General features: G+C 39.7%; 1 protein-coding gene across 1 annotated transcript in view; it reads right to left on the bottom strand.

Moving 5' to 3' along the window:
- Nucleotides 1-27,843, bottom strand: part of FREM2 (FRAS1 related extracellular matrix 2) — a 156,058-nt gene that overhangs the window by 40,126 nt on the left and 88,089 nt on the right. The window contains exons 5-6 of the mRNA XM_044249633.1: nt 24,630-24,755; nt 23,231-23,482 (exon numbers count right to left, since the gene is read on the bottom strand). Of these exons, the coding sequence (XP_044105568.1) occupies nt 23,231-23,482; nt 24,630-24,755 (378 nt within the window). The remainder of the gene's footprint in view (nt 1-23,230; nt 23,483-24,629; nt 24,756-27,843) is intronic.

Here is a 27,843-nt window from a genome sequence, read left to right as displayed (position 1 = left end):
AGGATCCTGTCTGTTTCCTACAAATATGGTTGATGAGAGGCTTGGCAAGCCATATAAGACACACTTACACACCCACAACAAAGACAAAGGGAAAATAACTGAAGTTTTTCCCCACAGGGAAAAAGTAAACTTTTTTTTTTTTCCGCTAAGTCTATGGTGTCTAGATTGATGTTTACAATTACATTATGTCTCATGAGATGAAAGAAATAGGTGCCAGTAGTAATTGCTATCTGGAGCCAAATCTTATTTACTCACGTGTACATGGACCATCAGTCAAGGAAGCTTTGTAGTTCTAATGAACATGTTTGCTTAGAATGGAACAAAATGCAAGCTTTCCTGTTGTCTTTTGGTTTAGTGCTGAAAATAATACAGAGAAACTTCCCTAATTATTTAGAATTCAGGTCTCTGTTCTGAGCTCTGGACCTTAATAGGTAGCTGCCCCCTCGGTCCTGGGCATCTCACAGCAAACTTCTTCCAAAGAGTTAGGAGAGTCACCTCCGCTGCTTGCTCCTGATTTCTCTTGGGCTCAAGGGCCACCTTCCTAGATCTGGCCAGCATACTTGCCATTTTAATCTCCCCCACACCCACTTAACCAGGCTCTTACCCAAAAAGGTCATCCCTCAAAACAAATTTCATCATAGTAATCCAGCTATAGAAAACCTGTCAATGTTCCTCACTGTTCTTAGATTGTTCACAAAGTCCTTAACAAGGTTGACGAGACACTGGAGCCTCTGGTCTCAGTTTACCATTAGATCTCATTTTAGCCCCCTTCTGCTCAATAGTCTAGTGTCTTGAATGTCTTAGAAGGGTTGTTTCCAGACTTTTTGCACACTCCTTTCCGCCTCCTGATGTGGGTAACCCCTGCTCCTTCCAGGCTTTTGCTTAGAAGTTTCTTGTGCTGGGAAGCACCCTGTCTTCCCCATCAAAGCCCCCATTCTCTCCACAGGTGGAGTCTCAGAGTTTTCTGAGGGGAGGAATGAAGCCTCCTTCATTCACTGGTGTTTCTCCAACACTTAATGGAATGGATGCTTAGCAGTAGGTGCCCAATCAACATTTGCAGAGTGAAGGAATATCAATAAAATAGAATTTTTTTTTTTTTCAGAACAAATGAATAAATACATCTTTGTGGTGGGTGAGTTAGAAGACTACACCCTTGGGGCACCTAGGTGGCTCAGTCAGTTAAGTGTCTGACTTTTGATTTCAGCTCAGGTCATGATCTCAGGGTCCTGGGATCGAGCCCCATGTTGGGCTCCCTGCTCAGCGGAAAGGATGCTTTTCCCTCCCCCTCTGCCACTCTCACTGCTTGTGCTCGCTCTCTCTCAAATAAATAAATGAAATCTTAAAAAGAAAAAAAATAAAAAGAATTACCCAAGGTTTAAAAACTGAATTGATACTAGGCCTCACCTCCAGTTTATGGAATTAAAATTTCCAGTGGGCGCCCCAGGCAGCAATGTTTTTCTTTTTTCTTTTTTTTTTTTTAAATGAAAAACAATTTTTTAATAGCAGTTTTCAGTTCACAGCAAAATTGAGCAGAAGGAAAAGAAATTTCCCATATACCCTTGACCCCTTCTCACACTGCACCGGTATTTTTAAAAACCTTTACAGGTTTCAGCAATCTGTATGTTGTTTTAGTTCATTTCCATGTCTTTAGCAAATAATGACTACTTGTTGGATATCACACTAATTGTTCTGATTTAATATCTTCATCCTCATGATTACCTTATGAGGTATGTACTATATTAATCTTGTTTTCACAGAGAAGGAAACTAAGGATGAAGGAGGTTAAGAGATTTGTCCAAAGTCACACATGAGGGAAAAATGGTAGACACCCATTTTGGTGGACAAAGTCCAAGCCCTTAACTGCGCTAATTAACGTTAACCAAGGCAAGAGAGGAGTCATAATACAAAAGGTTTTCAAGCACAGGGTGATGTATGGAAGTGTTGAATCACTATACTATACACCTGAAACTCATGTAACATTGACATCTGCTTAAAGGCAGCTTTGTGATTTTATATCTTACATTCTCTAATCTAGCAGCAATGATATATTAAAAAAAAAGATTTTGTCTGTACTTTCATTTGCAAATGTCTTTTCCCATTCCATAGGTTGCCTCTTTGTTTTGTTGACTGTTTCCTTTGCTGTGCAGAAGCTTTTGATTTTGATGAAATCCCAAAAGTTCATCTTCACTTTTGTTTCCTTTGGAGACATATCTTGCCTTTGCCTTTGGAGACATATCTTGAAAGAAGTTGATGTGGCTGATATCAAAGAGGTCACTGCCTATGTTCTCCTCTAGGATTCTGATGGATTCCTGTCTCACGTTGAGGTCTTTTATTCATTTCAAGTTTATCTTTGTGTATGGTGTAAGAGAATGGTCGAGTTTCATTCTTCTACATATAGCTGTCCAATTTTCTCAGCACCATTTATTGAAGAGACTGTCTTTTTTCCACTGTATATGTTTTCCTGCTTTGTAGAAGATTATTTGCCCATAGAGTTGAGGGTCCATATCTGGGCTCTCTACTCTGTTCCTCCGGTCTATGTGTCTGTTTTTATGCCAGTACCATGCTGTCTTGGTGATCACAGCTTTGTAGTAAAGCTTGAAATCAGGTAATGTAATGCCACCAGTTTTATTTTTGTTTTTCAACATTTCCTTAGCAATTTGGGTCTCTTCTAATTCCATACAAATTTTAGGATTATTTGCTCCTGCTCTTTGAAGAATACTGGTGGAAGAACTTCTCAAACTCAACACACACAAAACAGATAATCATATCAAAAAGTGGGCAGAAGATATGAACAGACACTTCTCCAATGAAGACATACAAATGGCTATCAGACACATGAAAAAATGTTCATCATCACTAGCCATTAGGGAGATTCAAATTAAAACCACATTGAGATACCACCTTAACACCAGTTAGAATGGCCAAAATTAGCAAGACAGGAAACAATGTGTGTTGGAGAGGATGTGGAGAAAGGGGAACCCTCTTGCACTGTGGGTGGGAATGCAAGTGGTGCAGCCACTTTAGAGAACAGTGTGGAGATTCCTTAAGAAATTATAAAAAGGGGCGCCTGGGTGGCTCAGTGGGTTAAGCCGCTGCCTTTGGCTCAGGTCATGATCTCGGTGTCCTGGGATGGAGTCCCGCATCGGGTTCTCTGCTCAGCAGGGAGCCTGCTTCCCTCTCTCTCTCTCTGCCTGCCTCTCTGCCTCCTTGTGATCTCTGCCTGTCAAATAAATAAATTAATTAAATCTTAAAAAAAAAAAAGAAAGAAATTAAAGAAAGAGCTTCCCTATGACCCTGCAATTGCACTACTGAGTATTTACCCCAAAGATACAGATGTAGTGATGTACCCCAGTGATTTATAGATGTACCCCAATGTTTATAGCAGCAATGGCCACAGTTGCCAAACTGTGGAAAGAACCAAGATGCCCTTCAACGGACGGATGGATAAGGAAGATGTGGTCCATATACACTATGGAGTATTATGCCTCCATCAGAAAGGATGAATACCCAACTTTTGTAGCAACATGGGCGGGACTGGAAGAGATTATGCTGAATGAAATAAGTCAAGCAGAGAGAGTCAATTATCATAATTTCACTTATTTGTGGAGCATAACAAATAACATGGAGGACATGGGGAGGCGGAGAGAAGAAGGGAGTTGAGGGAAATTGGAAGGGGAGGTGAACCATGAGAGACTATGGACTCTGAAAAACAACATGAGGGTTTTGAAGGGATGAGGGGTGGGAGGTTGGGGGAGCCAGGTGGTGGGTATTAAGGAGGGCACGAATTGCAAGGAGCACTGGGTGTGGTGCAAAAAGAATGAATACTGTTACGCTGAAAAGAAATTTTAAAAAAAAGGTTTTCACAAGGTTTATTATATAGATACATAAGTTCTATAACAACATATGTTAGAACATATGTTCTATAACAACATAAGTGTACAGAGATACATATGCATGTATGTTTATTATATTTCATTTTTATCAGGGCACAACTGGAAACAATCTTCAAATCTATCAGAAGCAGATTGATTAAATAAATTACAGTTCATTCATAACGTGTGCTTAAAGGTGATTGTGATTTTGTATTTTACACTCTCTAATCTAGCAGCAGTGACAGATTAAAAATTAAAGGTAATGGGACGCCTGGGTGGCTCAGTTGGTTGGGCAGCTGCTTTTGGCTCAGGTCATGATCCCAGCGTCCTGGGATCGAGTCCCACATCGGGCTCCTTGCTCAGCAGGGAGCCTGCTTCTCCCTCTGCCTCTGCCTGCCATTCCGTCTGCCTGTGCTCGCTCTCTCTCCCTCTCTCTCTCTCTGACAAATAAATAAAATCTTAAAAAAAAAAGAATTAAAGGTAATATGCCATTTCTTTTTGGTACCTTTGATAATTTCCCCCTTTATTGTTAGTCTACTTGGTAAGGAAAGGAAGAGCTATGCTTAAAACAAGATAAACACCTCTGTGAACTAAAAAGGTACGAGCATCACAGTGATGAGTGGCGCAAAAGCGAACAGTTGTGTTCATCTCTGAAGTCTGAAGACAGGCTGTAACTCAACACTTAAGTTGAGTTAAGAAACCAAATGAAAACATAATTCAAAAGTGAGGGCAAAATATAGGTATTTCCAGGCAACAAAGATGAACAGGCTTTTACTTATCTTCAGATGCACACTGAGAAACTGCTAAAAGCACAGAAAAAAAGTAAATAAATTCAAAGGGAAGAACTGTACATATAAGAACCAATAAAATATGCTTGTAAATCCAACTAACAATTAACTATAGGTGTAAATAATTATCATAGTTGATATTTTTCAGTGGCATTATTGACTAAAGTCCAAATATGATTTAAAGCAAAATCATTAATAAAGAGGAACTCTATATATAAACAGACAGTTCACCAAGCTTATATCATAACCCTGAATTTATACTGAAATATATAAAGCAAAAATTGACGAGATTAAAGGAATATATTGATTAATCTACAATTATAGTAGGCTTTTTTAATTGAAAAACTCTCAAAAAACAATGGACGAGTCAGAACAATTTGTAGAAAAACAAAAAAAAATTGCAACATAATCTTTGTCTAATCTATGTATGAATCTGTGCTCCCCCAAACAGAAGATTAGTATCCAAAATAAATTAAAACTCCCCTGAATCTATTTAAAAATGTCTTTCTTTCTTTCTGTTTTGTTTTGTTTTGTTTTGGAGTAAGAGAGAAAGTGCATGCAAGTGAGGAGGGGCAGTGGGAGAGGGAGAGAGAGAATCTTAAGCAGGCTCCATGCCCTGCACGAAGCTGACATGGGCTTGATCTCATGACCTGAATTGAAATGAAGAGTTGGACAGTTAACTGACTGAGTCACCCACACACCCCTACAGCAAAAATTCTCACAGCAAATGGAAATATTGGAGTTATATAAATGCCCAAGTCTCAGAAGAGGAAACTTCCATTGTTATATAACCCTAAAATGAGACATTCTTTAAAACTCATAAGATTGGCAAAAGCTAAATAGTTCAACAGGATGAGAAAACAGACATTATCAGATGCTGCTGGTGGGAGGGCAAAGAGATCAACCAGCATGACCCATCAATCCTACCTTTTGATAAATATCCTACAGAGTTTCTGCACATGTCTACTTAGAAACACTTACAGGTATGTTTAATGCAGCATTATCTATACTTACAAAAGAAGGGGGAAGCCCAAATGTTCACGAGTAAGGGAATGGATAATAAAAACTCATTTAAATGTAATGACTAAGTTGTACACCTGAAACTAACGTAATATTGTGTGTCAACCATAATAAAACAAAACCAAACTAAAAGCAAAAAGCCACACTCATCTAAATGCATCAAAATAACAGATCTTGAAAACGCCATGCTAATTAAAAAAAAAAAAAGCAAGTCCCAGTAGACACATAACCAATTCAGAATCATTACTGTCTGGGGGACTCGGGTAGTTGACTGATACCAGACAGGACTTCCATTTACATGAAAACTGTTTAATTCCTTTGAAAGATCTGAAGCAACTATGAAAAATAGTACCATTCGTTGTAGATGAAGTGCATGTTATCCTGTGTTATTGTTTTCATTTCTGTAATAAAAAAAATTTACATGATAGTTATAGAATGGTATGCATAAGATAATTCATTATATTAAAATGTGTGTGTGTGTGTGTGTGTATTTTAAAGATTTCATTTATTTACTTGGAGAGAGAGCGAGAGAGAGAGAGAGAACACAAGCCGGGGGGGGGACAGGGAGAGGGGGAAAGCAGACTCCCCATGGAGCTGGGAGCCCAATGCAGGACTCGATCTCAGGACGCTGGGATCAACACATGAATTGAAGGCAGACACTTAACCAACTAAACCACCCAGGTTCCCTATATTGTTAATGCATAGAAAAATAGGTTAGAATATATGTCAAGCTGCTAACCAGTTATTTCCTAGGAATGGGATTATGAGGATATTTGACCTCCTTTGCTATACATTTCTTACAGACATTAATTACATACATACATCTAACTTTTTTTTTTCAAGTAGCACATATTATTCTGTAAATAAGAAAAATAAGGGGGAAAAGTAATGAACTTTCTCCTATAAATAACATCTTCAAAAATTAGTTTTAAATAATTTTGACTGGGCCTTTCCCTATTTTTCTTTCAAGGGATTGTTTAAATATGTAAGCATACATTCTTAAGAATGACCTCATAGCTAGGTTTAAAAAGCACTTTCAAGATTCTTGTTGAAAAATAAAGTTCAAATGTGTATTTAAGGGGAAAGTTTAGGAGTATGTATCAGTTTAAAGACATGTTTTGACATTTCTTTTTCTTGCCAACTATAATTTTCTCAGAGAGAATAAAGAAAAGTCAGTACATGTGTAGAATGTTGATAATTTAAGGACTGAATCTTCCCAAGATTTCAGCTGAGAATACATGGCGAGCCTTTCTCCAAAAGGATAATGTTGTCAGAGATTTTATTGTCAACCCAGTTTCACTCCAAAGCTCTGATTTTGTCTTTTCCAAGGTCTATACAAGTTTAAGAGTCTCATGTCCTACCGACTGAGCTAGCCAGGCAGCTTCTATTTAAGTTTAAAATAAAGTTTAAATGTTATGGTCATCGGAAATTTCCACCATCTGGTAGCATTTGAAAGTCTTCCTGAGTGTTCTTTATTCAACAAATATTGCTGAGCATCCTGCCTTCTAGGAGGGTGTTTTGGGTTTTTTTGGTAAATTTTTTGTTTGTTTCTATCCTAAATGGTATATCGCATAAACAGAAGAGGGAAGGAAAAACTGGTCAAGACCTACCAATTGATTTCTCAACCCAATGGGATGTAATTTACAATTTCCTAAACGTCACTCTTTATTTATGGCAAGGTTTCCCAAAGGTGGTCACAATTCTGTATTGCAAGTCCCCGAGGGGTTTTTAAAATGTAAATTCCTGGAGTCTCACCTCAAATCAACCAAATCAAAATCTCCAAAAACTTAAACTGTCTCAGGTGAACAGCCTGCACACTGGGGTCTGAGAATCACGGTCAGGAGGCGGTGGTGGCGTGAGGGTGCAGGGACCGCACCAGGTGACGGGTGCGATGGGGCAGAGGTTCCCCCTGGGTTGTAGTGTGCTGGAGGCAGCAGGACTGCATCCCAGACAAGAAAAATGCTCTGTATTCAGTCTGAGCAGGCTTTGACAGCAGTGAAAAAAGGAAGGACGTCTCAGAAGGATTCGGAGCAGCCAAGTCCTGAGCATGCGTGGTGGGTTAAAAAGAAGTGTGGCTCAAGGATATGGAGTTCCGGAGGGCCCGAGGATGGGGGCCGAGGTTAAGGTCACAGCCAGTGGTGGCTGTGTGCGTTCATGCATCGATGCCAGGAACTACGGGCAGTGGGCGGTCACTGACCATTTTTAAGTGGAAGTGACACAATCAGGACTTGATTTACGAAAAGGGAGTGGGGGTGATTGACGCAGGGTGAGACTAGAAGCTGGAGAAGGGTTGGGGAACTACAGTGGAGGGAAGAGTTAGTTGAGGTTGTAAGATAGGGCCTGAAGGTGGGAAAATTGAGAATTCAGTTTCAAGACGAGTTTCAAAAATAGTGTGGCAGTGCTTTGTGATCAGTTATATATGGCGGGTAATATGAAGTGGATGAGTAGGGGATATCCAGTGTGGCCAACGGGGCAGCTTTTTAAAAGTATCTTTTATTTTGTAAATTTTTATTAACATATAATGTGTTGTTAATGGGGCATCTTTTTAATTGTGAAGGGCATCCCTGTTGTCATTCGTAGTTGCTTTTGGCAACCTTCGGCTCTGTCCCATAACCATTCTCTCTACTTTCATTTGCTATCTTTCTCAAAACTCCTGGATGATGTATATCTTCAAAAACCATATTCAAGCATGCTGCATTCACGGCTGTGGATCCTTCCTTTAGGGCAGATGAAGATTCCCAGTGATTTGTGGTTAAGAAGTCGGATGAGCTTCTTCACAGAGATAATACATTTAATTACACCTGAAGTGACAAGTGCTTGACTTGTCATGGGCTCTCAATAAACATTAATCATTATTTTCACTCTATTCATTATATTTTACAGATACTTTCTACTCATACGTATATTGTTACGTCTAATGATAAATACTAGGCAACTAAATGATATGTAGTGTGAGAAAGGATATTTACTTATGGCATCTGTGTGATAGAAAAAGATGTTACAGCAACACCATGAAATACCATGGAGCCGCCACAAAGAATAAACAGGGGATGCCTGGGTGGCTCAGTGGGTTAAAGCCTCTACCTTCGGCTCAGGTCATGATCCCAGGATCCTGGGATTGAGCCCCACATGGGGCTCTCTGCTCATCAGGGAGCCTGCTTCCACCTCTCTCTCTGCCTGCCTCTCTGCCTACTTGTGATCTCTGTCAAATAAATAAATAAAATCTTTTAAAAAAAAGAATAAACAGGGTTTATGTGTGGGGGCATAAAAAGTTTTTCATGAGATATTGCTCTGTGAAATAAACATAGCATGAGGTAATATGTAGAATGCGATCATGTGGTAATAGCAAATACTTACTTTCAGTGCGTGCGTCTGAACTGTTCCAATACACAGATCTCATTTAATCCTCCCAACTACCCTTTGAAGTTAAGTACTATTACCATCCCCACTTTATTAACGATGACAGCTAATGAAGTCCAGACATTTAAGATCAATAGCCAATACATGAAAGGAAATCAGATTCTCTGCTTCTAGAATATATGCTAGTTACCACCTCACTGGTTATAGCATTAATTACCTCTAATCAAAGTGATAATAATGGTGTGCATATAAATGTGTGTATAAAAAAATCTACACATCACACTCAAGTGACCTCAAGGAAGAAGTGTGGGTTTGGTGAGGGAGATAGCCAGACTCTCCCCATTTATTGATGTACTTCTTTTTAGTATCCATGTAATACATGTGTAATAAAAAGTCTAATACTAAAATGAAGGTTAACCTGCATAACGTACCTCCTTTAAATACAGCCACAAAATATTATTAAAGAAAAAAAAATTCGAGAGCAGAAAGTCTTTCCACTCCTGTTAAAGTCTGTAAAACACTGTGTTACTCTTAACAGTTTCTGGCATCTTTACAGACTTGCTGTGGTATCTCACAGTGTTGTGGATGAGTACACTCTCGAGGGAACTGGGCAGTTATTTCACCTTCAAAGAAACCATTATCTCTGAGTCCCAAGATCCTGCAAAATTCCTTTCCTTTCTTCTATATAACCTACTTCCAGTTGACAGCTGTCAAGCCAGTCCTGCCCCTAACACCTCTCACACTGCTCTTGACATGCTATATTCAAATGACTCAGTCACTCATTCGTGTCCCTCATTAGACCTTCCCAAAGGCAGAAATCATGTATTGTTCATCTGTAAACTCCAAGAAGAAGCATGCTGCCTGGCATAGGAGGGGTCATCAAAAAATGTGTGGAGACATAAGCGAAGAGGATTAACCGCTTCTAGATTTTCTTATCCAAAGTAATCATTTGTGCTCCAATGCCCATCTTGTGAGGGAGAATACACCAATTAGTATTAGAGTTAATGTTAGAGTAATATCACAAAATAATTGCCACATTTCCCAAGTGTCTGCCTCTGCCAGTCACATTAGAAGGTTTAGAATCATTTTTCTTCTTTCTCTGAAAACAACTAAAGTACCTGGAGAGGTGAACATTTTTTGAATATTTTCTTTAAAGATGCATAATGACAGTCTCCTTGAGTGACAAGACAGGAACACAATAGTCTACGTAAGAGAAAACTAGAATATTAGAGCTCATTATTCTTCTGTTGTGAAGATAAATTCTTTCATTAAAAAAAAAATCATCATAGGAGGTAAAGAAAATGAGGTATCACTTAAAGCTTAAACTCCCGATATCTTGAAAATTGTTACTGCTCCAAAAACCACCGATCAGGAGGCAAACGTGTACATTTTTATTCTTACTGACTAATGTGAACTCTACAAGTAAGAATTCAGAATCAATGGAGACTCTGACATCAGGGTGATTTATGTGGGAATCCCAACAGCTGAACGAAGAAAGATTATGACCAACATAATGTCAAACACAATCTGTGTGCGGTCTCGGGAATAAAAGCATGTGGTTGACACTTGAAAAATAAATAATCTTGACCAGAGACTGCTCAACAATTGACACTTGAAACATGCCCGCAGGCGGCAAAGTAAAGGACTTCAGAATAAATAGCCAAAACTACTCCATTTCAAGCTGAGAGGAATGCGCTCCTTTATTCTAAGGATCCTTCTTCCTTGTTCCTCCTTGTGAGTGCTACACAGTAGCAGCTTTGCCTCTGCTCCATCGCTTCCAGCACAGATCATGAAAAGGGTCCCAAGAGTCTTCTATCCTTTTGTGTTTGGGTGTTGAAAAAACACAACTGTTCCACAAGCCATGTGTGCTAGTCTCTTTTTAGGCACTTCTGAAATGCCTGACATTGGGGAAGTCAGCCTCTTTGGTTCTTGACTTTCTGGTCTACCACATGGGGATAATCCAGGTTGGTCTGTGTGAAGTCGTATCACCAAGCTCTCAGGTCCGTGCACATTCTTCTTGCCCTTCTTGGAGACTGGAGTTTTCCTTGTCAATATGACAGTAGTTGGCAGCGATTTCGCTCTTTTAGCATTCACACATCCTGTTCATGCTTACTTCCTGCATTTGTTATTTAAACTAAGGATAAACCCTAAACCAAGATGATAAAAATGTGGACATTATGATTTTTCATATGACTTCTTACATTTAGATAAAACGTACTTGGTAATATCCAGGACTCCTAAGGTAGCACCTTGTTTAATCATTCAAACACGTGTTTTGTTTTAATTTATAGAGAATCAGAGACTAATTTTTTTTTAAAAAGTAAAATTAAAAAATAAAGCCATGGGGTGCCTAGGTGGTTCAGTAGGTTGAGTGTCTGACTCTTGATTTCAGCTCAGGTCATGATCTCAGGGTCGTGGGATTGAGCCCTGCATTAGGCTCTGTGCTCAGTGGTGAGTCTCCTTAGGGTTCTCTCTTTCCCTCTGTTCCTCCCCCAATCTGTGCACGCACTCTCTTTTGCTCAAAAATAAATAAAATAAAATAAAATAAAATAAAATAAAGCCATATTGCCTCCTAAGGTGTCTCCATACATCCTGAGTTGGGACTGAGGAACAGTCGTGGCTGAGATTTGTAATCTTAGTGATTACAGGGTAGCTCAGAGAGGAGGTTGGTAATAGAATCGGGCAGATAAATAAATGGCTTATATAAGGAAGCTTAAAAGCCAATTCAAGACCATTAGTGTTCAGATAAATACAGTGTCACTTAAGAAGCTGCTGAGCATCTCTAATCTAACTGCTGAAGAGAAACCAGAGCAGACAGAGCTGTCCAGAGCAAGGGCAATGCCTCTCTGCAAACTTTAGGTGGGAGACTAACATTGGTTGTCAGAGAAAGACCTCAAAAATTTAAGTGAGCTAAAAGGTACACATTTTGTTCTTAAAATGTACACACTTTGTTGTTTTAGCATTTTGTAAACACATGAAATGCATTTTTTTTTGTAACTAGAGCTCTATTCTATCTTTTTTTTCATATTAGAAAAATAGTAAGTAGCCCTGGTCAGCCTGCTGTCTCTAGGTATTCATTCATTCATTCATTCATTTATTACATATTTATTGAGCACCTATAATGGGCTAAGCACCATGCTTTGCGCAGGCTGTACCAATGGAGACACAGCCCTCATCTTTGAAGAGCTTCTGGTCTAGTAGTTGAAGCAGAAAGTAAATACCCTATTGCACTGTTGTTTTGACAGCAATAATAATGCTAACTAAACATACTGTTATTCTAAGTACTTCATATATATTAACTTATTTATTCTTCATAACAGCCCTAACAGATAGGTGTTCTCATGAGGTAACTGGGTCTTGACAGGTGATGTATCTCCCAAGACAAAGCCAGGACTAGATACCAGGCAGTCTGGTTTCCCAGGCATATAGCTTCCATGCATGAAGCAATTCTAATTGCTTGAATTGTACTACCTTGTTTTGCTACTTACTGATGTTACAAATTATATCTATCTCCTTGCCTATTCTTCCCAATTGAAGATTATCATAATCTTTCCCTCAATACTACCACACCATCGTTCACAGCCACAAGCATCACTATTTGATTTGAAAGTTCCTCCTTTCTTCCTTTCCCTTGAATAGTAACTTTAAAAGACTATCCATTATCTTTAACTCTTTAGCTCCCATTGACATCAAAACTTATTGGTCATTGGCTTCATCTTCCAAAGCATCTGGAAATCCTCTCTCCAGGTTGACTGGTGTCCTATTCTTTGCTCAATCCAACTGCTTATTGAGTATCTGTGTTCTTTTTTCTCCCCTCAGAATAGAGCGCTGTGGACCATACCAGTCTTCCTAAATTCCTTTTTTCTCTTCCTTCTGTAACACCACTCTCCTCTGGTTATTTTCTCATCTTTCCCCTGTCCCTTAATTGTGGATGTTTCCTTTGAAAGGACAAAATAAGAAAGTGGCCATTAAGTGCTCAGCACATGCCCTCCACATAGTAAGGGCCAGTTCGTGCTGGTTAGTCATTATTCTTATTAGCAGCTGGATTTTGGGACACTGATGGGAGTTCACCAGGTAGAGCATGAGGGGGTGGAGTGCAAGGATATCCTGAGCAGAAGCAGCAGCACAGAGCTTCACACATCTGGGGACTGCAGAACATTTGGCATGTTTGGGACGCTGCTCAGGGTGAGGAAGTGGAGTTAGGAGAAAAACAGAAAGCAGTGGCCAGGTCATACAGGACTTGGTGTGCCAAGCTAAGGGGTTGGAATCTTAGCCTAGAAGTCATCACGTGAGAAATGTAGTCAGGTTTTTTGTTTTTTTAATAGAGAGAAAAAGAGAGAACCTGCACATGTGTGTGAGTTGGGGAGGGACAGAATGAGAGGGAGAGAGAGAATCTTAAGCAGGCTCTGTGCTGGGTGAGGTGCTCCATCTCACTACCCTGAGATCATGACCTGAGCTGAAATCAAGAGTCAGTTACTTACCTTCCTGAGCCACCCAGGTGCCCCAAAGTGTGCTCAGTTTTAAGAAGCGGAGGGCAGTGATAAAATGAGTGTTTAGGGGACCTGGGGGATGGATAGGCTGGGGGTAGGCACACTGGAAGCAGGGCAATTGGTTCACAGTGACTCCAGGAATCTAGGCAAAAGAAGCTGGATGGATGAGCGGTCAGTGGTTCAGACAGGAAAGAGAGTAAGGATATGGTATTTGAAGATATAAAGGAGGCAGAATTAGGGATTTGGGTTGGGGAGTGAGAAAAAGGAGTCTAGCACCGGTAGAATCGCTTACCAAGATTAGGAACACAGGAAAAAAACCAGGTTAGAGCAAGAACCACCTGCCCTACTTTGCTTTGATCTCTTTCAGAAGTGAAGTCACTAGACCCATGGTAACATACTTCCCCTTTACTGTTTAAAAATAAAAGAAGATTCCATACATAAGCAAATGATCGGGTTTTCCATAATTATGACACAAGGGTTTGATGGAGTTTCCCTCTTCACAGAAATGTCAAGGGATGATGCAGTGTTTTGAACAAGGTAATGAAGCTCTCCTCGGAGAATTAATCAAACACCTTCTCCTGCTGGTAGTTTATTTGTCCCCTCAGTACCGTTGAACTGGATCCAGTAACACTGGTATTTAGACATACTGACATTTAAAGAACTTCAAAATAAGCATCCTGGACCAGTGTTAGTTAAAACATGGTAGTTAGATTCGTTAGGAAGACTGAGATCCTCTGGGAAGTGAGTTTAAAACATTCTGTGTCTCTTTCAACCCTGAGGCATAGTGTAGATAGCATTTCATCAGTTCACTGAGCCACACACCATGCACTCTCGACCTGCAAGGAGTAAAGTGAACACCTACACTATTTATAATTGTGTCTTGTAAGATATCCCCTTGCAGCAGTGAGGACATGAAGAACCCTCCCTGGCTTTGGCTTTTTCAAGCTTTCCCTGGCAATCAGTGTGGTCTTGAAAATTATCCCTCTAGAGAGGTGTGATTCTAGACGGAAAGCAGGAGGAGAAAATGAAGAAGAAGGAGGAGGTGGAGGAGGAAGGGGAGGAGAAGGAGAAAAGAATGAGCTTCTGGTTGGCATTTTGAGCCCAGAGCTTTGACTCTGTGGCATACTTCCTGGGAGTGTGACAGACTGTTGGTGAAACACCCTCAAGGAAATTGAAGCTGAGATATACTGCAGCCTGAGGAGGTGTAAAAAGAGAGCTCTTTTTCTCTCACAATGCCTATATTCTGACTATTCAGACTTTTTAAAAGAGTACTCGCTAATAAAGCTCTACCAACCATTTAATTTCTTTTCATAAGACTGTGTTTCAACTTGGCGACTGCTGATCTGTACTGTGACTCGGCTCGTTCCAAACTGTGCAACTGAGAGATTGCCACAGCCTAAGGGGGCATGTGATAATGCACATCAATTTGTGAGCTGCCAACTCGCATGACTCAGTCTTCTCAGCTCTTTGTGTGGAGGAGACCTGGCCTTTCCAGAACGGAAGCCACACTGGATGCTCCTTTGAAAGCTCCCATTACATGGGGAGCCTGGTCTTATCGTTCGCCATGTTGAATCTGTTTGCTCCTGTAGCGTGTGCCCCGGAAGGTACACAGAGAACCTGGCCACAGGGTAAGGAGCCCTAATTCCAGTAGAACTGCTTCTGGATGGTGACAGATTTTATAAAGAAGCAAATGAACAAGATTGACATTTTTACGGTGACCAATGAACCGGCAGATCAATAGTGTCAGAAAATAGTACATACATTCTGAATTTTTTTCTTATTTTTTCCTTCTAATACAATAAATGGAGATGATCTTGTCCATTTAATAACAGAAATTTTGAAGTGTGTGTTTTCCACAACAGACCAGATACATATGCCTTGTCTGGGCTTGGTGAATAAATCATCATGCCTGTGTTAAGTTCATTGTATTTTACAGACTCTGGCCTCTCCTTACATCATGGGATGTGAAGGTCAAGGCTTTGAAATTCTGTCTTCAGCCAAGCTATAGCTGTTTCTGGCAAATAATTTACAATATCAGATGCTAACAATTACATTTATTAAGAGATTTTTTCTAATTACTCAAGCTCTTATGTTTTTACTTTAACACCTCTTTTAATAATTTTAACCTCACAAAATCTCTAAGTCTAGTATGTGAGAAGTCACTTTTCAGATTTATGTGATTTTTAGCACTAAAATGGAATTCATCTGTGACTGAGATCCTGAGGTTTCTACAAAGGTTTAGTGATCTACTTCCAGGGTTTTAGTGATAATAAATCAGCAACAGTTACCCTTTGATGTCTACAAGATAGTATTACCCAGCCAGCACCCACTTTCCTATGTGGAAGAGATGAGAGTCAGGCATTTGGTGTTACCATGAACAAGACAGAACAAACACAAGATGGCATTTACCCATAAAGATTTGATAAGACAGCCCGAATCTGATCCTTCAAGTGGGCAGATTGCTAAATGATGGGGGAAAAAAATCAATGTTGCTCTTTGTCCAGCTGAAGTACCAGAAGACACTACTGTGCTTTCCTAATGATCCTTAGAATTCAAATTTGAAACAGGTGAACCTGAATAGTTTACGTACAGAGTTTATACCTAAAGCCTGTAACTGACAGCATTTTAATTAATCTAGGATTTGGGGGGGCTATATGTATATAGAAGTATATAGCTTATATCGTCTAGTCAAGTTCTCTATTAGGATACCTCCTACTATCTTTAAGTAGAACAGCATAGAATCAGAAGGCAGCCTAACGGTTAGTGTCATGGTCCCTCCTGTCCACTTAGCCCAGTGCTTACCAGCTATGTGACCGTGAGCAAATTATCTAACCACTCACAAAGGATGACACTAAGGCATCATAAAACCTTGCTCAGAGTTTGTGTGTCTGTGTGTGGAACGATATAATTCAAGCAAAAGACTTAATACACCAAAGATGATGCTTGTGTCACCTGGTCCAAAGGCAGAGGCTTAAGCCACTGAGCCACGCAGGTGGCCCTCAATATCACAATCTTAATGTCTTAGAACCATCCTAGCCAACGACATGCCTGCAAATTTAGACCCCATGAATGTAAGAGCTTATTCTTGGGTGGACTGGCCCTGTATCCTAGCCAGTTCCCTGTGCTCACTTTCTTGGGGGCCACAAGGTCATTCTTCAGTAGAAATTATACAAAATGGTTAGCTGGTCTCCTAAAGAGCTTTGGAGCCTCTGCCTTTTCTGGTAGCAGCAATGAATGTTTTCATGTGCCTAGCAGGAGAGATTCAAGTGGCTGCTTGCCAAGTGTGCGTGTGTGCACTGGAACAAAGCTCTCCATGCCTTTCCTGCTGTGAGTAGTGCACCGTGTCAACAGTTTTCAGAAGACTAAGGGAGTTCACAGCAGCATAGCAGCAAGGTCCTTTAGAGCTACTGACCATAACCGGTTGAATCAAATGTACTCCTATTGCTAATGAACTCCCTTCGGACTCGAGCTCAATTGCCTGATTTTAATACATGCCCCTGACCTCAGCCTACTGTGGAGTGGCTCCCTGTTTACAGCTAGGCTGCTGGGCACCGGGGCTAACCAGGTTCACAAATAGGTAGAGAGGACCAGGAAGAAGAGATCCTGATGGTCCTCCCAAAGTTCAAACCTGGGAAGTCTCACTTCTCTGGACCTTACTACACAGATTTAGTGAATGACTCACTCATTCGTATCTACAAATGCTCTTATTGTTACCCTCTCCCACGCATGAGTTTGTTAATAATGAATTAAGCCTGTAATTTTGCACTACCCCCTCCTGAAACCATTATAATTTCAAAAAATGGTATGAAGTAACTTTTTTACCATAAAATGGCTTAAATTTAACTGAAAATCTGAATAAGATGATGGAACAAAACCACACTATTTAATATTAGCTATTCTATTTTTATTTTTTTAAGATTTATTTATTTTAGAGAGGGCGAGGGGCAGAGTGAAAGAATCTTTCAGCAGACTCCCTGTGAGTGTGCAGCCAGACATGGAGCTCAATCTCACGACTCAGCAATCATAACTTGAGCTGAAACTAAGATTCGGAACCTTAACCAAATTGAGTCAACCAGGTGCCCCAGTGTTAGTTATTTTAGAAAGAGGCAACATTTAAAACCAGTTGAAAGGGCCCAAAAGTGTACTGATTGTTTGGCAACTCCAATAATGTGCTTCATTTTGCATATTCCCATAATTTCCTTGTTATATAATAAATAATATTTAATGATTTATTTGCAACTAACAGCCCTCAAATCTGTATATTAATATTTAATAGATATATATTCTAAAAACTTTTAGTTATTCTACTTTATACACCTGATTTATTGGAAATATATGTGAAATTGTACTGCACAGTGATTTACCCTTTTACCCTCTCCTCTTTTTCTTGTGGGTCTCATGCATCCTACTGCTTCCAGTTGTCACCATCAGGTGTGCAACTGTGCATTTAACACAAATCCCTAACTCTAACTTAGTCAGTTCCATAATAATGGAGGCCTATTACCCGGTTTCACTGGCATGAACCCATAGCTAACTTGAACTTGACCTGTTTAAATAACTTTTCCCCTTCTTCCAATCTCCTTTCCCTTGGCTGGTTCCCTCGCCTAACCTCTTACAATGAATGGTACCTTCCCTTCTTTGAACCTGTCCAGCACACACACAGTTTTTCAGAAACATACATTTTAAAATCCCCTCCTCCTTCCTACCTGCATGAGATCCAAGTCAGAGTGGGTATTTTTAGCAGTGCGCTGCTTCCTTGCCAGTCTCAAAATCTCACTCTACACTTTCGGTTCTAATCGTGTTCACTTACATGGCTATCTAATTAATAACTTCCCAATACAGCTCTGACTGTTGCACTCTCTCACTCAAACACTTCCAAGTGCTCCCAACCTAATACATTTGGAACTCCTTATCACATTCAATGGCACCCACGATATGCTTCAGTCTCTCAGACTCTACTGCTCATGAGGCCCAGTTTTCTCTTCTTTAGCTAGGTTTTAAAGTGCTTTTGTACAGCTCATGTTCGTTCCTTACAAAAGTTCTGAGAGAGGTAGAAAATTCAGGCGATAATATGCTCATGTTTCAGTGAGGAAAACAGACTGAAGAAGAAAAGTGGATTGGTCAAGATTCCTCTGCTAGACAATAGCAAAGTGGATCTACAACCCGGGTCCAAGAGCCAACTCAAGGACTTGAGCACTCAACCTTCCTCAGAAAGGCAATCTGGCCCAACTGGATTGTCTGCTTCTCTCAGACCCTTGCCTTCCCTCAAGTATTCACTCATGTAATCCTGGAATACTTGTTCTGTTCTCCATTTACCTGAATCCTTCCCTGCTGTTCAAGTTCCTCTGCTCCTCCTCTGACACACAGAGTGATCATGCACTTGTGTTTAATCCCACTCTGCCTTCTTAGTTTCCCTTTTCCTGTTTCAAATTATGCCTGAAATGAAATGATTCTCATTTAACCTTTTATGCACTTAGTTTTTTTTCCTCCCAAATAGGCTGTATGCCTTGTGAGTTTCTGGCCTATGTCTTAAATTTTGTCTCTGTAGCCTCTACCTATCATCTCATTACTCTTTGTAAACACACAACAAATATTTGCTCTGTATGATATGTGGGATTTAATTTTTTTTAGATGGCAGGATATTTCATATATTATTTTATGTTATTGTTGTTTTCCAAGTGAGAATATCTACAACATTATATCTAGAATCCTAGCCATGGGGAACACCTGGTATAATCTTTACCATCCAGTGCACTCCAGCAATACCTTTCATGCACTGAACATCCATTGGCATTCACTAAATCCTCAGCGTCACCAGCTATTTCCAATAGTCTGTACCAGCTATTTCCAAATGGCTGCAATGAATTAATATTCTAAGCAGCTAGAGACTCATTTTCCTGTACCTTGATTTTTAGTATTGTTCTAACTCAAGCACACTAAATCAGAATGTAACTTTGTTTTGTCCAGCTATTACTTTAATTGAATTTGGCTGTTCCTTCCAATGACTGGCCTAGCTTTACTTAATTGGAGATTACCCTAATGCAAATAACGGTATTCAAACAGAAAAAAGGATGATGACCAGGTCTTTCAGCTCAGCACAAATGAATAAAACATATTTCGCCCACACACCATAGCACGATGTATTTTCCTAGTATTAGAAATGTTTTTCTCCTCTAAAGTAGTCCTGCTGTGAGAGAGCTTTTCTGATGTCCGTAAGCTTCTGAACGGCGCTCAGTTGAGTTACATTTACCATAGGGCTCACCGTGCTGCCTCTTACATGTCCCTGGCTCATATCTAGAATGGTAATTTGTCCAGGGTGGTCAAGGAAGCCAGCCACTTCAGCTAAAACCCCTGTGGGTTGTTGCACAAAAGCAGAAAATGGGTTCAGCTTGAACGTTCCTTAATTACCTTCCACAGAATGACAGCGAAGATTAGTGAAATATGTTTAGCCCTGACTTTATACTCTTCCTGGAGAAGAGAGGCCATAACCATTACTGAAGTACTGAGGACTGGAGACAGTAATGGAGGACGTCCAGAGCCGCCCAAAATGATAGCACTGTTCTTACATTAGTGTGTAGCTCATGTGGCAGTCTTTTCCAAACACAATGAAGGCTTTAGCTGTTTCTTAAAGATTCTAAACAGATTTGGCCAGGTGTATTTCTGCTCTTTGAGCCCCTTTCTACTCTCACACCCCTGAGAGTCTGCACAGAGAAAACCCTTGGTCCTGGGTGAGATCTTCTGATACTGGGACCTTGGAAGAGTCACTTGTGGTCTAGGTTTTGATCTTCTCCTATGTAGGCACAGAAACATCATCCCATTGCTTCACTGAAGAATAATCTAGCTTTGGAGAATCAATTCACTTTTTTAAAATTCCAATTTCTCTGAGTTACAAAGTCACAAAGAATTTATTTCTTCCTAGTCAGGGAATAGACAGATGATTTGTCATCTGTTATAACCATTATCACAGAAACAGACCCAGCAATCAGAGCAAAGAGTGCTACACCAGGAGGAATATTTCATCCAGATTACGTAACAGGCTTGAACATCTTCCCTATTCCAATTACATAACTTTTAGTGACTGAAAGATAGGCCACTCTCAGAAACCATACATTTCCCCTCCCTATCAGTGTGGACCTATATTTATTCTTTTCTAGATGCTATGACAATTGTCATTAGGTATTGCTTATATTTTAATCTCCTTGATGAGTGTCAGGAGTCATTAAAGCCTACTGATGAAGCACATTAAATCTGAGTGTAATAGACCAAAATTTAGGACATATATCCAACACTTTACATCTGTATGATCTTAAGCACTTTTCTTAGACTGAATCCAGTTTTCCCATTTGCTGAGGAGAGGAGATACCTACCTATTCCATAGCATGGTTTTGAGACTTAACTGGGTAATTCATGTAAAGTTCCTGGTACCTATAAGTGTTCAGAAGGGACAACTGTTTGTATGCTCCAGTATTATTGCACATGTATGAAATTTGACTTTTTCCTTATAACCCAGCATTCTTCCTCTCTCGATGATGAAAGTTCTTTATGGCTAGCAATATTGTTTAAATTTATAAACTATGTATGTGACAAGCAAAACACCCTTATAAGATATCAATTTCTAAAATGACAAAAACATAGGTAAAATTAGTATCCCCATTTTACTGATGAAGTATTAGAGACATGAGTAAAATTTGACCAGACAGCTAGTAAGATGAAGTATTCCAACAGAGATGACCACAAAGCAAACTCCTCTTAAATAAGCTTTGGGTTTCATTTTAAAAACTGACTGAAATATTTACATGTTGAAAAAAAATCCCTCAAATAGACTTGTTAAAAATTTTGAACAGGCAAAAAAAATTAAGATAATGACCTAGCTTATTGCATGTGAGATATTACCAATTTATAATGCTTTACAGCACTTAGACACTGAAATGTGCTTGATTCTTAGATTCTTTCTAGCACTTTCTTTACTGGAATTTCTACCCTTGTAGTGACTACCTTCCTCTTCATCATTTCATAATGTCTCCTTAGCATTCATGAAATACACTGTTTTTTAAAATAAGAGAATTGAGTAGAATATGCCCATATTATAAATCATATGAAGGTTAATTTGCATGTCCTCTAAAGCAATTTTATCTTCTCCAGTGATTTTATTATTATCAACAGAGATAGTATGCAACAATGTTTCTAGTGTGCGACTATGTTCATTCTAATCTCCAAACCCATATCTCCAATTTCCTACTCCATGTCCAGCACTTAGAAAGCATGCAGGCCATTCAAACTAACATGTTCTAAATGAAGTCATTGTTTCATCCCTAAACGTATTCTTCCCCATTCTCTTTAGCACGGTGAACTGGACCACTGTGAACTCAACTGCCGTAGCTAGAAGCCCAAACATTATTCTTCAGACTTTCCTGTCCAGTCAATCACCATGTCATGCCTAATATAGGATATCAGTGAAAGTTGAGTGACTCAATAAAAAACAAAGATTCCAAACCAAAGTGCTTTGACCTAATGCCGGGAGATTAATGGCTTATAGAAGCAAATACGCACCCTAGAGACATTTTGATTCATGGAAGAAGAGAAAAAACATTTTTGTTTCCTTATTTCTCTTCATGATATTTGCGCAGAGAAGTATATGGTAGATGGATTAAGATGACTTTCAACAGTGAAACAGAAAGACCTCTTGCCAAGTGCTGGCAATTGAGGTCAACTATAGTATGTTGGGGAGTACATAATGGATGTGGGAGATTCTTCTTGGCTGAAGGACACCAACTCTCTTACTTGAAGAGACTTTCTGGCTTTGAAAGTCAGGTAAGTGGTAAGGATAAAGATTAGTCAGATGAAACAAATAGAGTGTTTTCTGTTGTCTCTGTCTTTTGTACTTTTGCATGTATTTTCTTTTCTCAAGGCACAAGATATTTCTTTTTTCTTTTCTTTTTTTTTAAGGTTTTATTTTTTTTAAGTAATCTCAGCACCCAATGTGGGGCTCTAACTCACAACCCCAAGATCAAGAGTCACAGGCTGTTCTGACTGAGCCAACCAGGAGCCCTTTCAGGCGCAAACTATTTCTTGAGCTGAGAAGATTAAGACCATTCTACTCCCTTCTTCTATTCTAAAAGTGGGATTATTTTATGGTAATTGAGTTTCCCACAGGAAGAGTGGTCTAGAATAAACCCACCTCCTTTTGGGGGCAGGGAGCTGCCTGTTGGATTTCATTTTCCACACATTTTTTTAAAAAATGCATTTTCCACACATTTATTATCTTTCTAGTTATTAGTTTAACAGTCTTGTCAGATGGGTTTTTTTGTTAACCAAGTTTAAATACTGAGATTAACATTGTAAAATATAAGCTTTTAAAAGCAAAACAAATAAAACAAAAAGGAAATAAATTGATTACAATTGCTTCTATTCTTCCTCATGAAATTGGAAAAATTTAATCACCTAATGGTAAATGGCATTGTACAAGAAAACTGTACAGAGGAAAAAAACATACATAAGTGTGACTTTTGCCTTTTAAAAATATTGAATCAAGACAGACAAATTGATGCAGCCAACTTTGAAACTTAATACACTATAAAACCAAATATAAAATGCACATGCCTGCTATAATTCTTTTATACTCTCATTTATCTGTCACAAGTTGTGCCTGATGTTGGTCTGCCTGGTAGGCAGAATAATTTTCAAGTAAATTAGTACTTACCATCGTCTTTGTCAGGGATGATCTTAATCTGAGCTGCTGGGAACTCTGATCCAATCCTCCCACCCATGGGCATGCTCAGAAGGACATGGAATGTTTCCTCTTCTTCATACAAGGAGTCGTCAATAACAATGATGCGACACATTTTCTCACGCTCATCTCTGTCAAAGCGGATGACACTGGTGTGGTCCTCCGGCCTGGATATGTAATCTGAATAGGACAGCACTGATGTGGGCACAGTTCCACCTGCCGTGCCTGGGGGTAGAGAATCCAAATAATGTTTATGTAGAACATGTTACAAGGGTGTTTCCAGAAATAATTATTTTCACATGCAACATCTTCGTGGTCAATTTGTATATCTGAACCTCTCTGGCAATTGCAATAGTGCCTACATACTGTTGTAGCATCATGAGGCACCTTCATAGTGGTTTCAAACATACAAAGAATATTACATTTCAAGTGTTTTCTTCTCTACTTCCTGCCACTGGTCTTTCAGAAGAACACAGTATCACAAAATAATAGCTCCTTGTATTCCAGTGCTTACTGGGTGCAGGCAAAGTGCCAAGTGCTTTCCATGCATTACCTGCTTAATCCTCTCAACAGTTTATTGGGGGTTACACACTGGAGGTTTACAGAGGTTAAGCTACCTGCTCTGGGACCCAGGGCCCAAGGTGGACCCTGAAGTCTGTGTTTCTGACCACAATTCTTTACTGCCTTTCAACTCATATAAATACATTAATGGGAATTTTCATGAATGTCTGCTCAGATATCAACTGCTGCTATGACCTCGTCTTTTACATTCTTAGAAAATCTACCTGTTTCTTAGAAAGATATTTGGTCTATTAATGAATATTATATATTAATTTTAATTTGATGTTACATAAAATCACCTTTTAGAGGAGGCTTACCCAGTGAGCAAAAGAAATATCTTAAAATTCAGAGGAGGTTTACCCAATGAGTAGAAGAAATATTTTGAAATTCAGAGTTTCAAACTACTTTGAAATTAGTTTCTTTTCCTTGGATATGTATTTCTTTGCCCCACCCCCACCCCTTAAAAAAAAAATAACCCTCTTCTACATGATTTGGTTTGGGTGAGGAAAGGAGACTTCAATTTCTTGCAGTCCAAACAGCTTTGAGTATTAGAATAAGTAACCACACAAATCACGTATGTGTTGGTAACAGCAATGCTTCTAGGCCCTCTTATCTCTAGTAATGGCTTTTTTCCCTCCTCAGAGATACAATAGTGAAGGAAGACTTCTGGATAAGTGCTTTTTTGTATTTTATGAAAACTGTAATAATAAAGCATACCCTTCAAGGCATAATGTTATGGTTCCAACATGTCAAAGAGTCTTATATACACATCTTTGGGGGGACAGTTCAGTTCTTTGGTAAACTGAGCTACCTTGTTGTGTGTAACAGACCACCATCAGCTCCTGGCTCACGTCTCCACTTCTCCGGATGGGAATGAACAGCTCACCGACATCTTCTTCAACGGAGTATTCGGACTGGGGAATATATACAGTTGACTCTAAGGAGAAAACACAATCACAGCTACGATTATTTTTGTCTGAGTTTCTAATAATCCTAGGCAAAGTAAAATTGCTCTAACAATGAACTTTTCCCCCTTGCATATTCTTTTAGAATAACACAGTGTGAGGGGAAGGAGGAGAAAAGGGGAGCAACGGTAGGTATAAAGCATGCAGGCTCTGGGCCAGAGAATTCTTAACCTGGAGATAAAGCCCAACATTGCTTTTATCTCTAGTAACTGGTTTTTTCTCAATCAGTGCTGCTGACATGCAACTTTGTTCTCTTGACACAGGTCACCACCTCCCAGTGGTGTAGTCAAATTTTAGAGGCTGAAGAGATGTCGAAGTCACCTTGTCCCACCTTGTACTTTACAGATGAAGAAACTCAGGTGCAGAGAGTTGAACTTAACTTGCCAAGGCCTCTTACTGGTTGAGTCAAAATAAAAATTCAGACCTTGTAAAATCTGCTCTTCTACTCTTTACCTCAAATGTGTTCCTTTTGAATGATTAATGCTTAAAAACACAGTAATACATTGTTCAACATTTTTTTTTGTTTGCTTGTTTTTTTTTTTTTAAACTGCAGTTCCTTTAGAATTTGTAAATCTATTAGTCAGCTATAAGGAACATATCTGTGGCTTCCTTCCTTCCCTAGAAAAATAACAATAACAACATAGTATACAACATTATATTTATACAGTAATTCTCTGATTCATTTTTAAGGTAGTTGAAAAGCTTGCTAAATAATAAAAACAGGATAATTAAATTGGTGAAAAATATAGTTCAGTGTAAAACTGGGTTTTTAGGGAAACATTCAGTTCAGTAAGTTGACATGATAACCCCCAAACAGATACTTTGGTGACTAGGAGTCTGTTTCACTGACAGTCTCGCAGCTGCATAGAAAATGCTTCACAGTTATTTTTAAAACAGTAAGCCACACTGCTTTTGATGATTATAAAAGACTGTTGGAATAAGACATAGGCGCTTGGGGTACATGTTCCATCCTCTCCACCCTGCCCTGTGCCCCAGGAGCTGATGAATGTGAACTACATCAAAGGTTTCCCTTGTGCTCTGGCTTCCCAATGGGTCAGCCAAAGGGGAGCACAGGCAGGAGGTCAAGAGGAGAATGAGGTCTGCGCCATTCATTCCCCTGGCTCCTTCCAGGTTCAGGACTGACCGCACCCTTTCCCCCAAATAGCAGTCATGGTGCCCACTGGACTCTCTAGTTCACTCTCTGAGCTCAGCTAATTTCTTCCCTTGCCTCAGGCCTAGGGGTAGTAATGGTCCGTACTCTTACTAGCCTTTAACTTACTAGCCTTTACCATGCCTGGTGGTTTCCCAATCTTTGCACTCACCTTTGTAAACAGTTATATTATTGCATTCTTTTAAAATTACTTAGTTTAAGTTTAAATTATTACACTAAAAAAATCAAGTATGTCATTTGTTTTCTTCTGAGATTCTGACTGATAGATCAACATAAAAAATGGTACCATCAAAAAAAAAAAGGGTGGGGGCGCCTAGGTGGCTCAGTGGGTTGAGCCACTGCCTTCGGCTCGGGTCATGATCTCGGGGTCCTAGGATGGAGTCCCGCATCGGGCTCTCTGCTCAGCAGGGAGCCTGCTTCCTCCTCTCTCTCTCTGCCTGCCTCTCTGCCTATTTGTGATCTCTCTCTGTCAAATAAATAAATAAAATCTTTTTTTAAAAAAAGGGTGGTTATAAGATTTTACAACTAATTATTCATTTGTCAAACATTGATTGGGTGACTTGTACTTGCCAGACATGTCTACTAGGCAGAGGGGATATGGAAGTAAACAAAATCCCTGGTTTTAGGCAGTTTTCATTCTAGTTGGGATGGGGAAGAGGAACAAAATAAACAAATATACAAGAATATATGGTATATCAGGAAGTAACAAGTTATATGAAGAGAATAGAGTGTGCTGAAGGGAATGGGGGAGGGGGTGACTAGGACAGGGTATATATCCTGGTGGGCCTGTGTTACATAGTAACGTATCAATCACATCTGAGCTGAGATTGTAAGGTGGTAACCAGATGCCCTCTGTGAATAATTTAGAGAAGAGAATTCCAGGAAAAGGGATGAACAAGTGAAAAGGGCTTCAGACCAAGTAGTGCCAGGTGTGTATAAGGAATGGCCAGGGGGCCAATTAGCCTGAATAAACTGAGTAAGGAAGAGAGGGCAAGACATGGGACCAGAGAAGTGGTTATTGGGTGGGTGATGGGAAGATCAGGTGGCACTTTCAGGATCACTGGGAGGACTCTGTGTTTAAGTCAGAGTAAAATATCGTGTAAATAATCAAAGATTACCCAATGGAATGAAAACACAGCGGCTATTCAAAGTTTGCAGTAGCAAAGGAGTCAGTCACCATCACTTGTCTTTGGCAGAGGCTCAAAGGCAGGCTGAGGAGTCGGAGGAGCTGGAAAGCTTTATAGGAAGAAGGGGAAGCCTGCCAGTATGCCCGGACTCTAGAAGCTGTTGGTACAGGGAAGCTGTGGGCAGGCTGACTAGAAGTGAGGCATCCTATGTGACTAGTTATAGGATCACATCTGGTTTCTCTGGTTGGTCTTAACTTGAAAAAGAGGAGAAAAAATAGGGAAGCTGTCAGTTATTAATCGAATTTTGACCATTTGGGGCTGATTGCTTCAGCCCATGGTGTCGTTTCCCAGTTGCTGTCATTTGTGAGTCAGAGTTGTATTTTAATATGTGGTCTGTCCATTATCTGTGTGTATGTCCATCCATCTCTCAATATAAAAGCATGAGAAGTCATTGAATATGGGGGGTCCTGTAACCTGACATATTGAGATGACAGTTGAGATGACAAACTGAGATGTCAAATTGGTCAGTTGGGCATCTAATCCTGGATTTCAGTGGACAGGTCCAGATGGGAAAGATAAAAGTGGGAGTTACTGGCTTGTTGATTTATGTGAGGTCTGAGTCAGAATTAAATCATTTAGAGAGGGATTATAGATAAACAAGACAATGGATCCAGGGACTAGCCGCAGGGCATTTAGAGGTCAGGGAGATAAGGAAGCAGGAGCAAAGAAGGCTGAGAGGGGTCCCAGTGATGAGAACAACTA

Source organism: Neovison vison, chromosome 5 (genome assembly GCF_020171115.1).
Source record: "Neovison vison isolate M4711 chromosome 5, ASM_NN_V1, whole genome shotgun sequence".
Lineage (NCBI taxonomy): Eukaryota > Metazoa > Chordata > Mammalia > Carnivora > Mustelidae > Neogale > Neogale vison.
The sequence above is the reverse complement of the archived record's forward strand: the minus strand, read 5'-3'. Positions and strand labels throughout refer to the sequence as shown.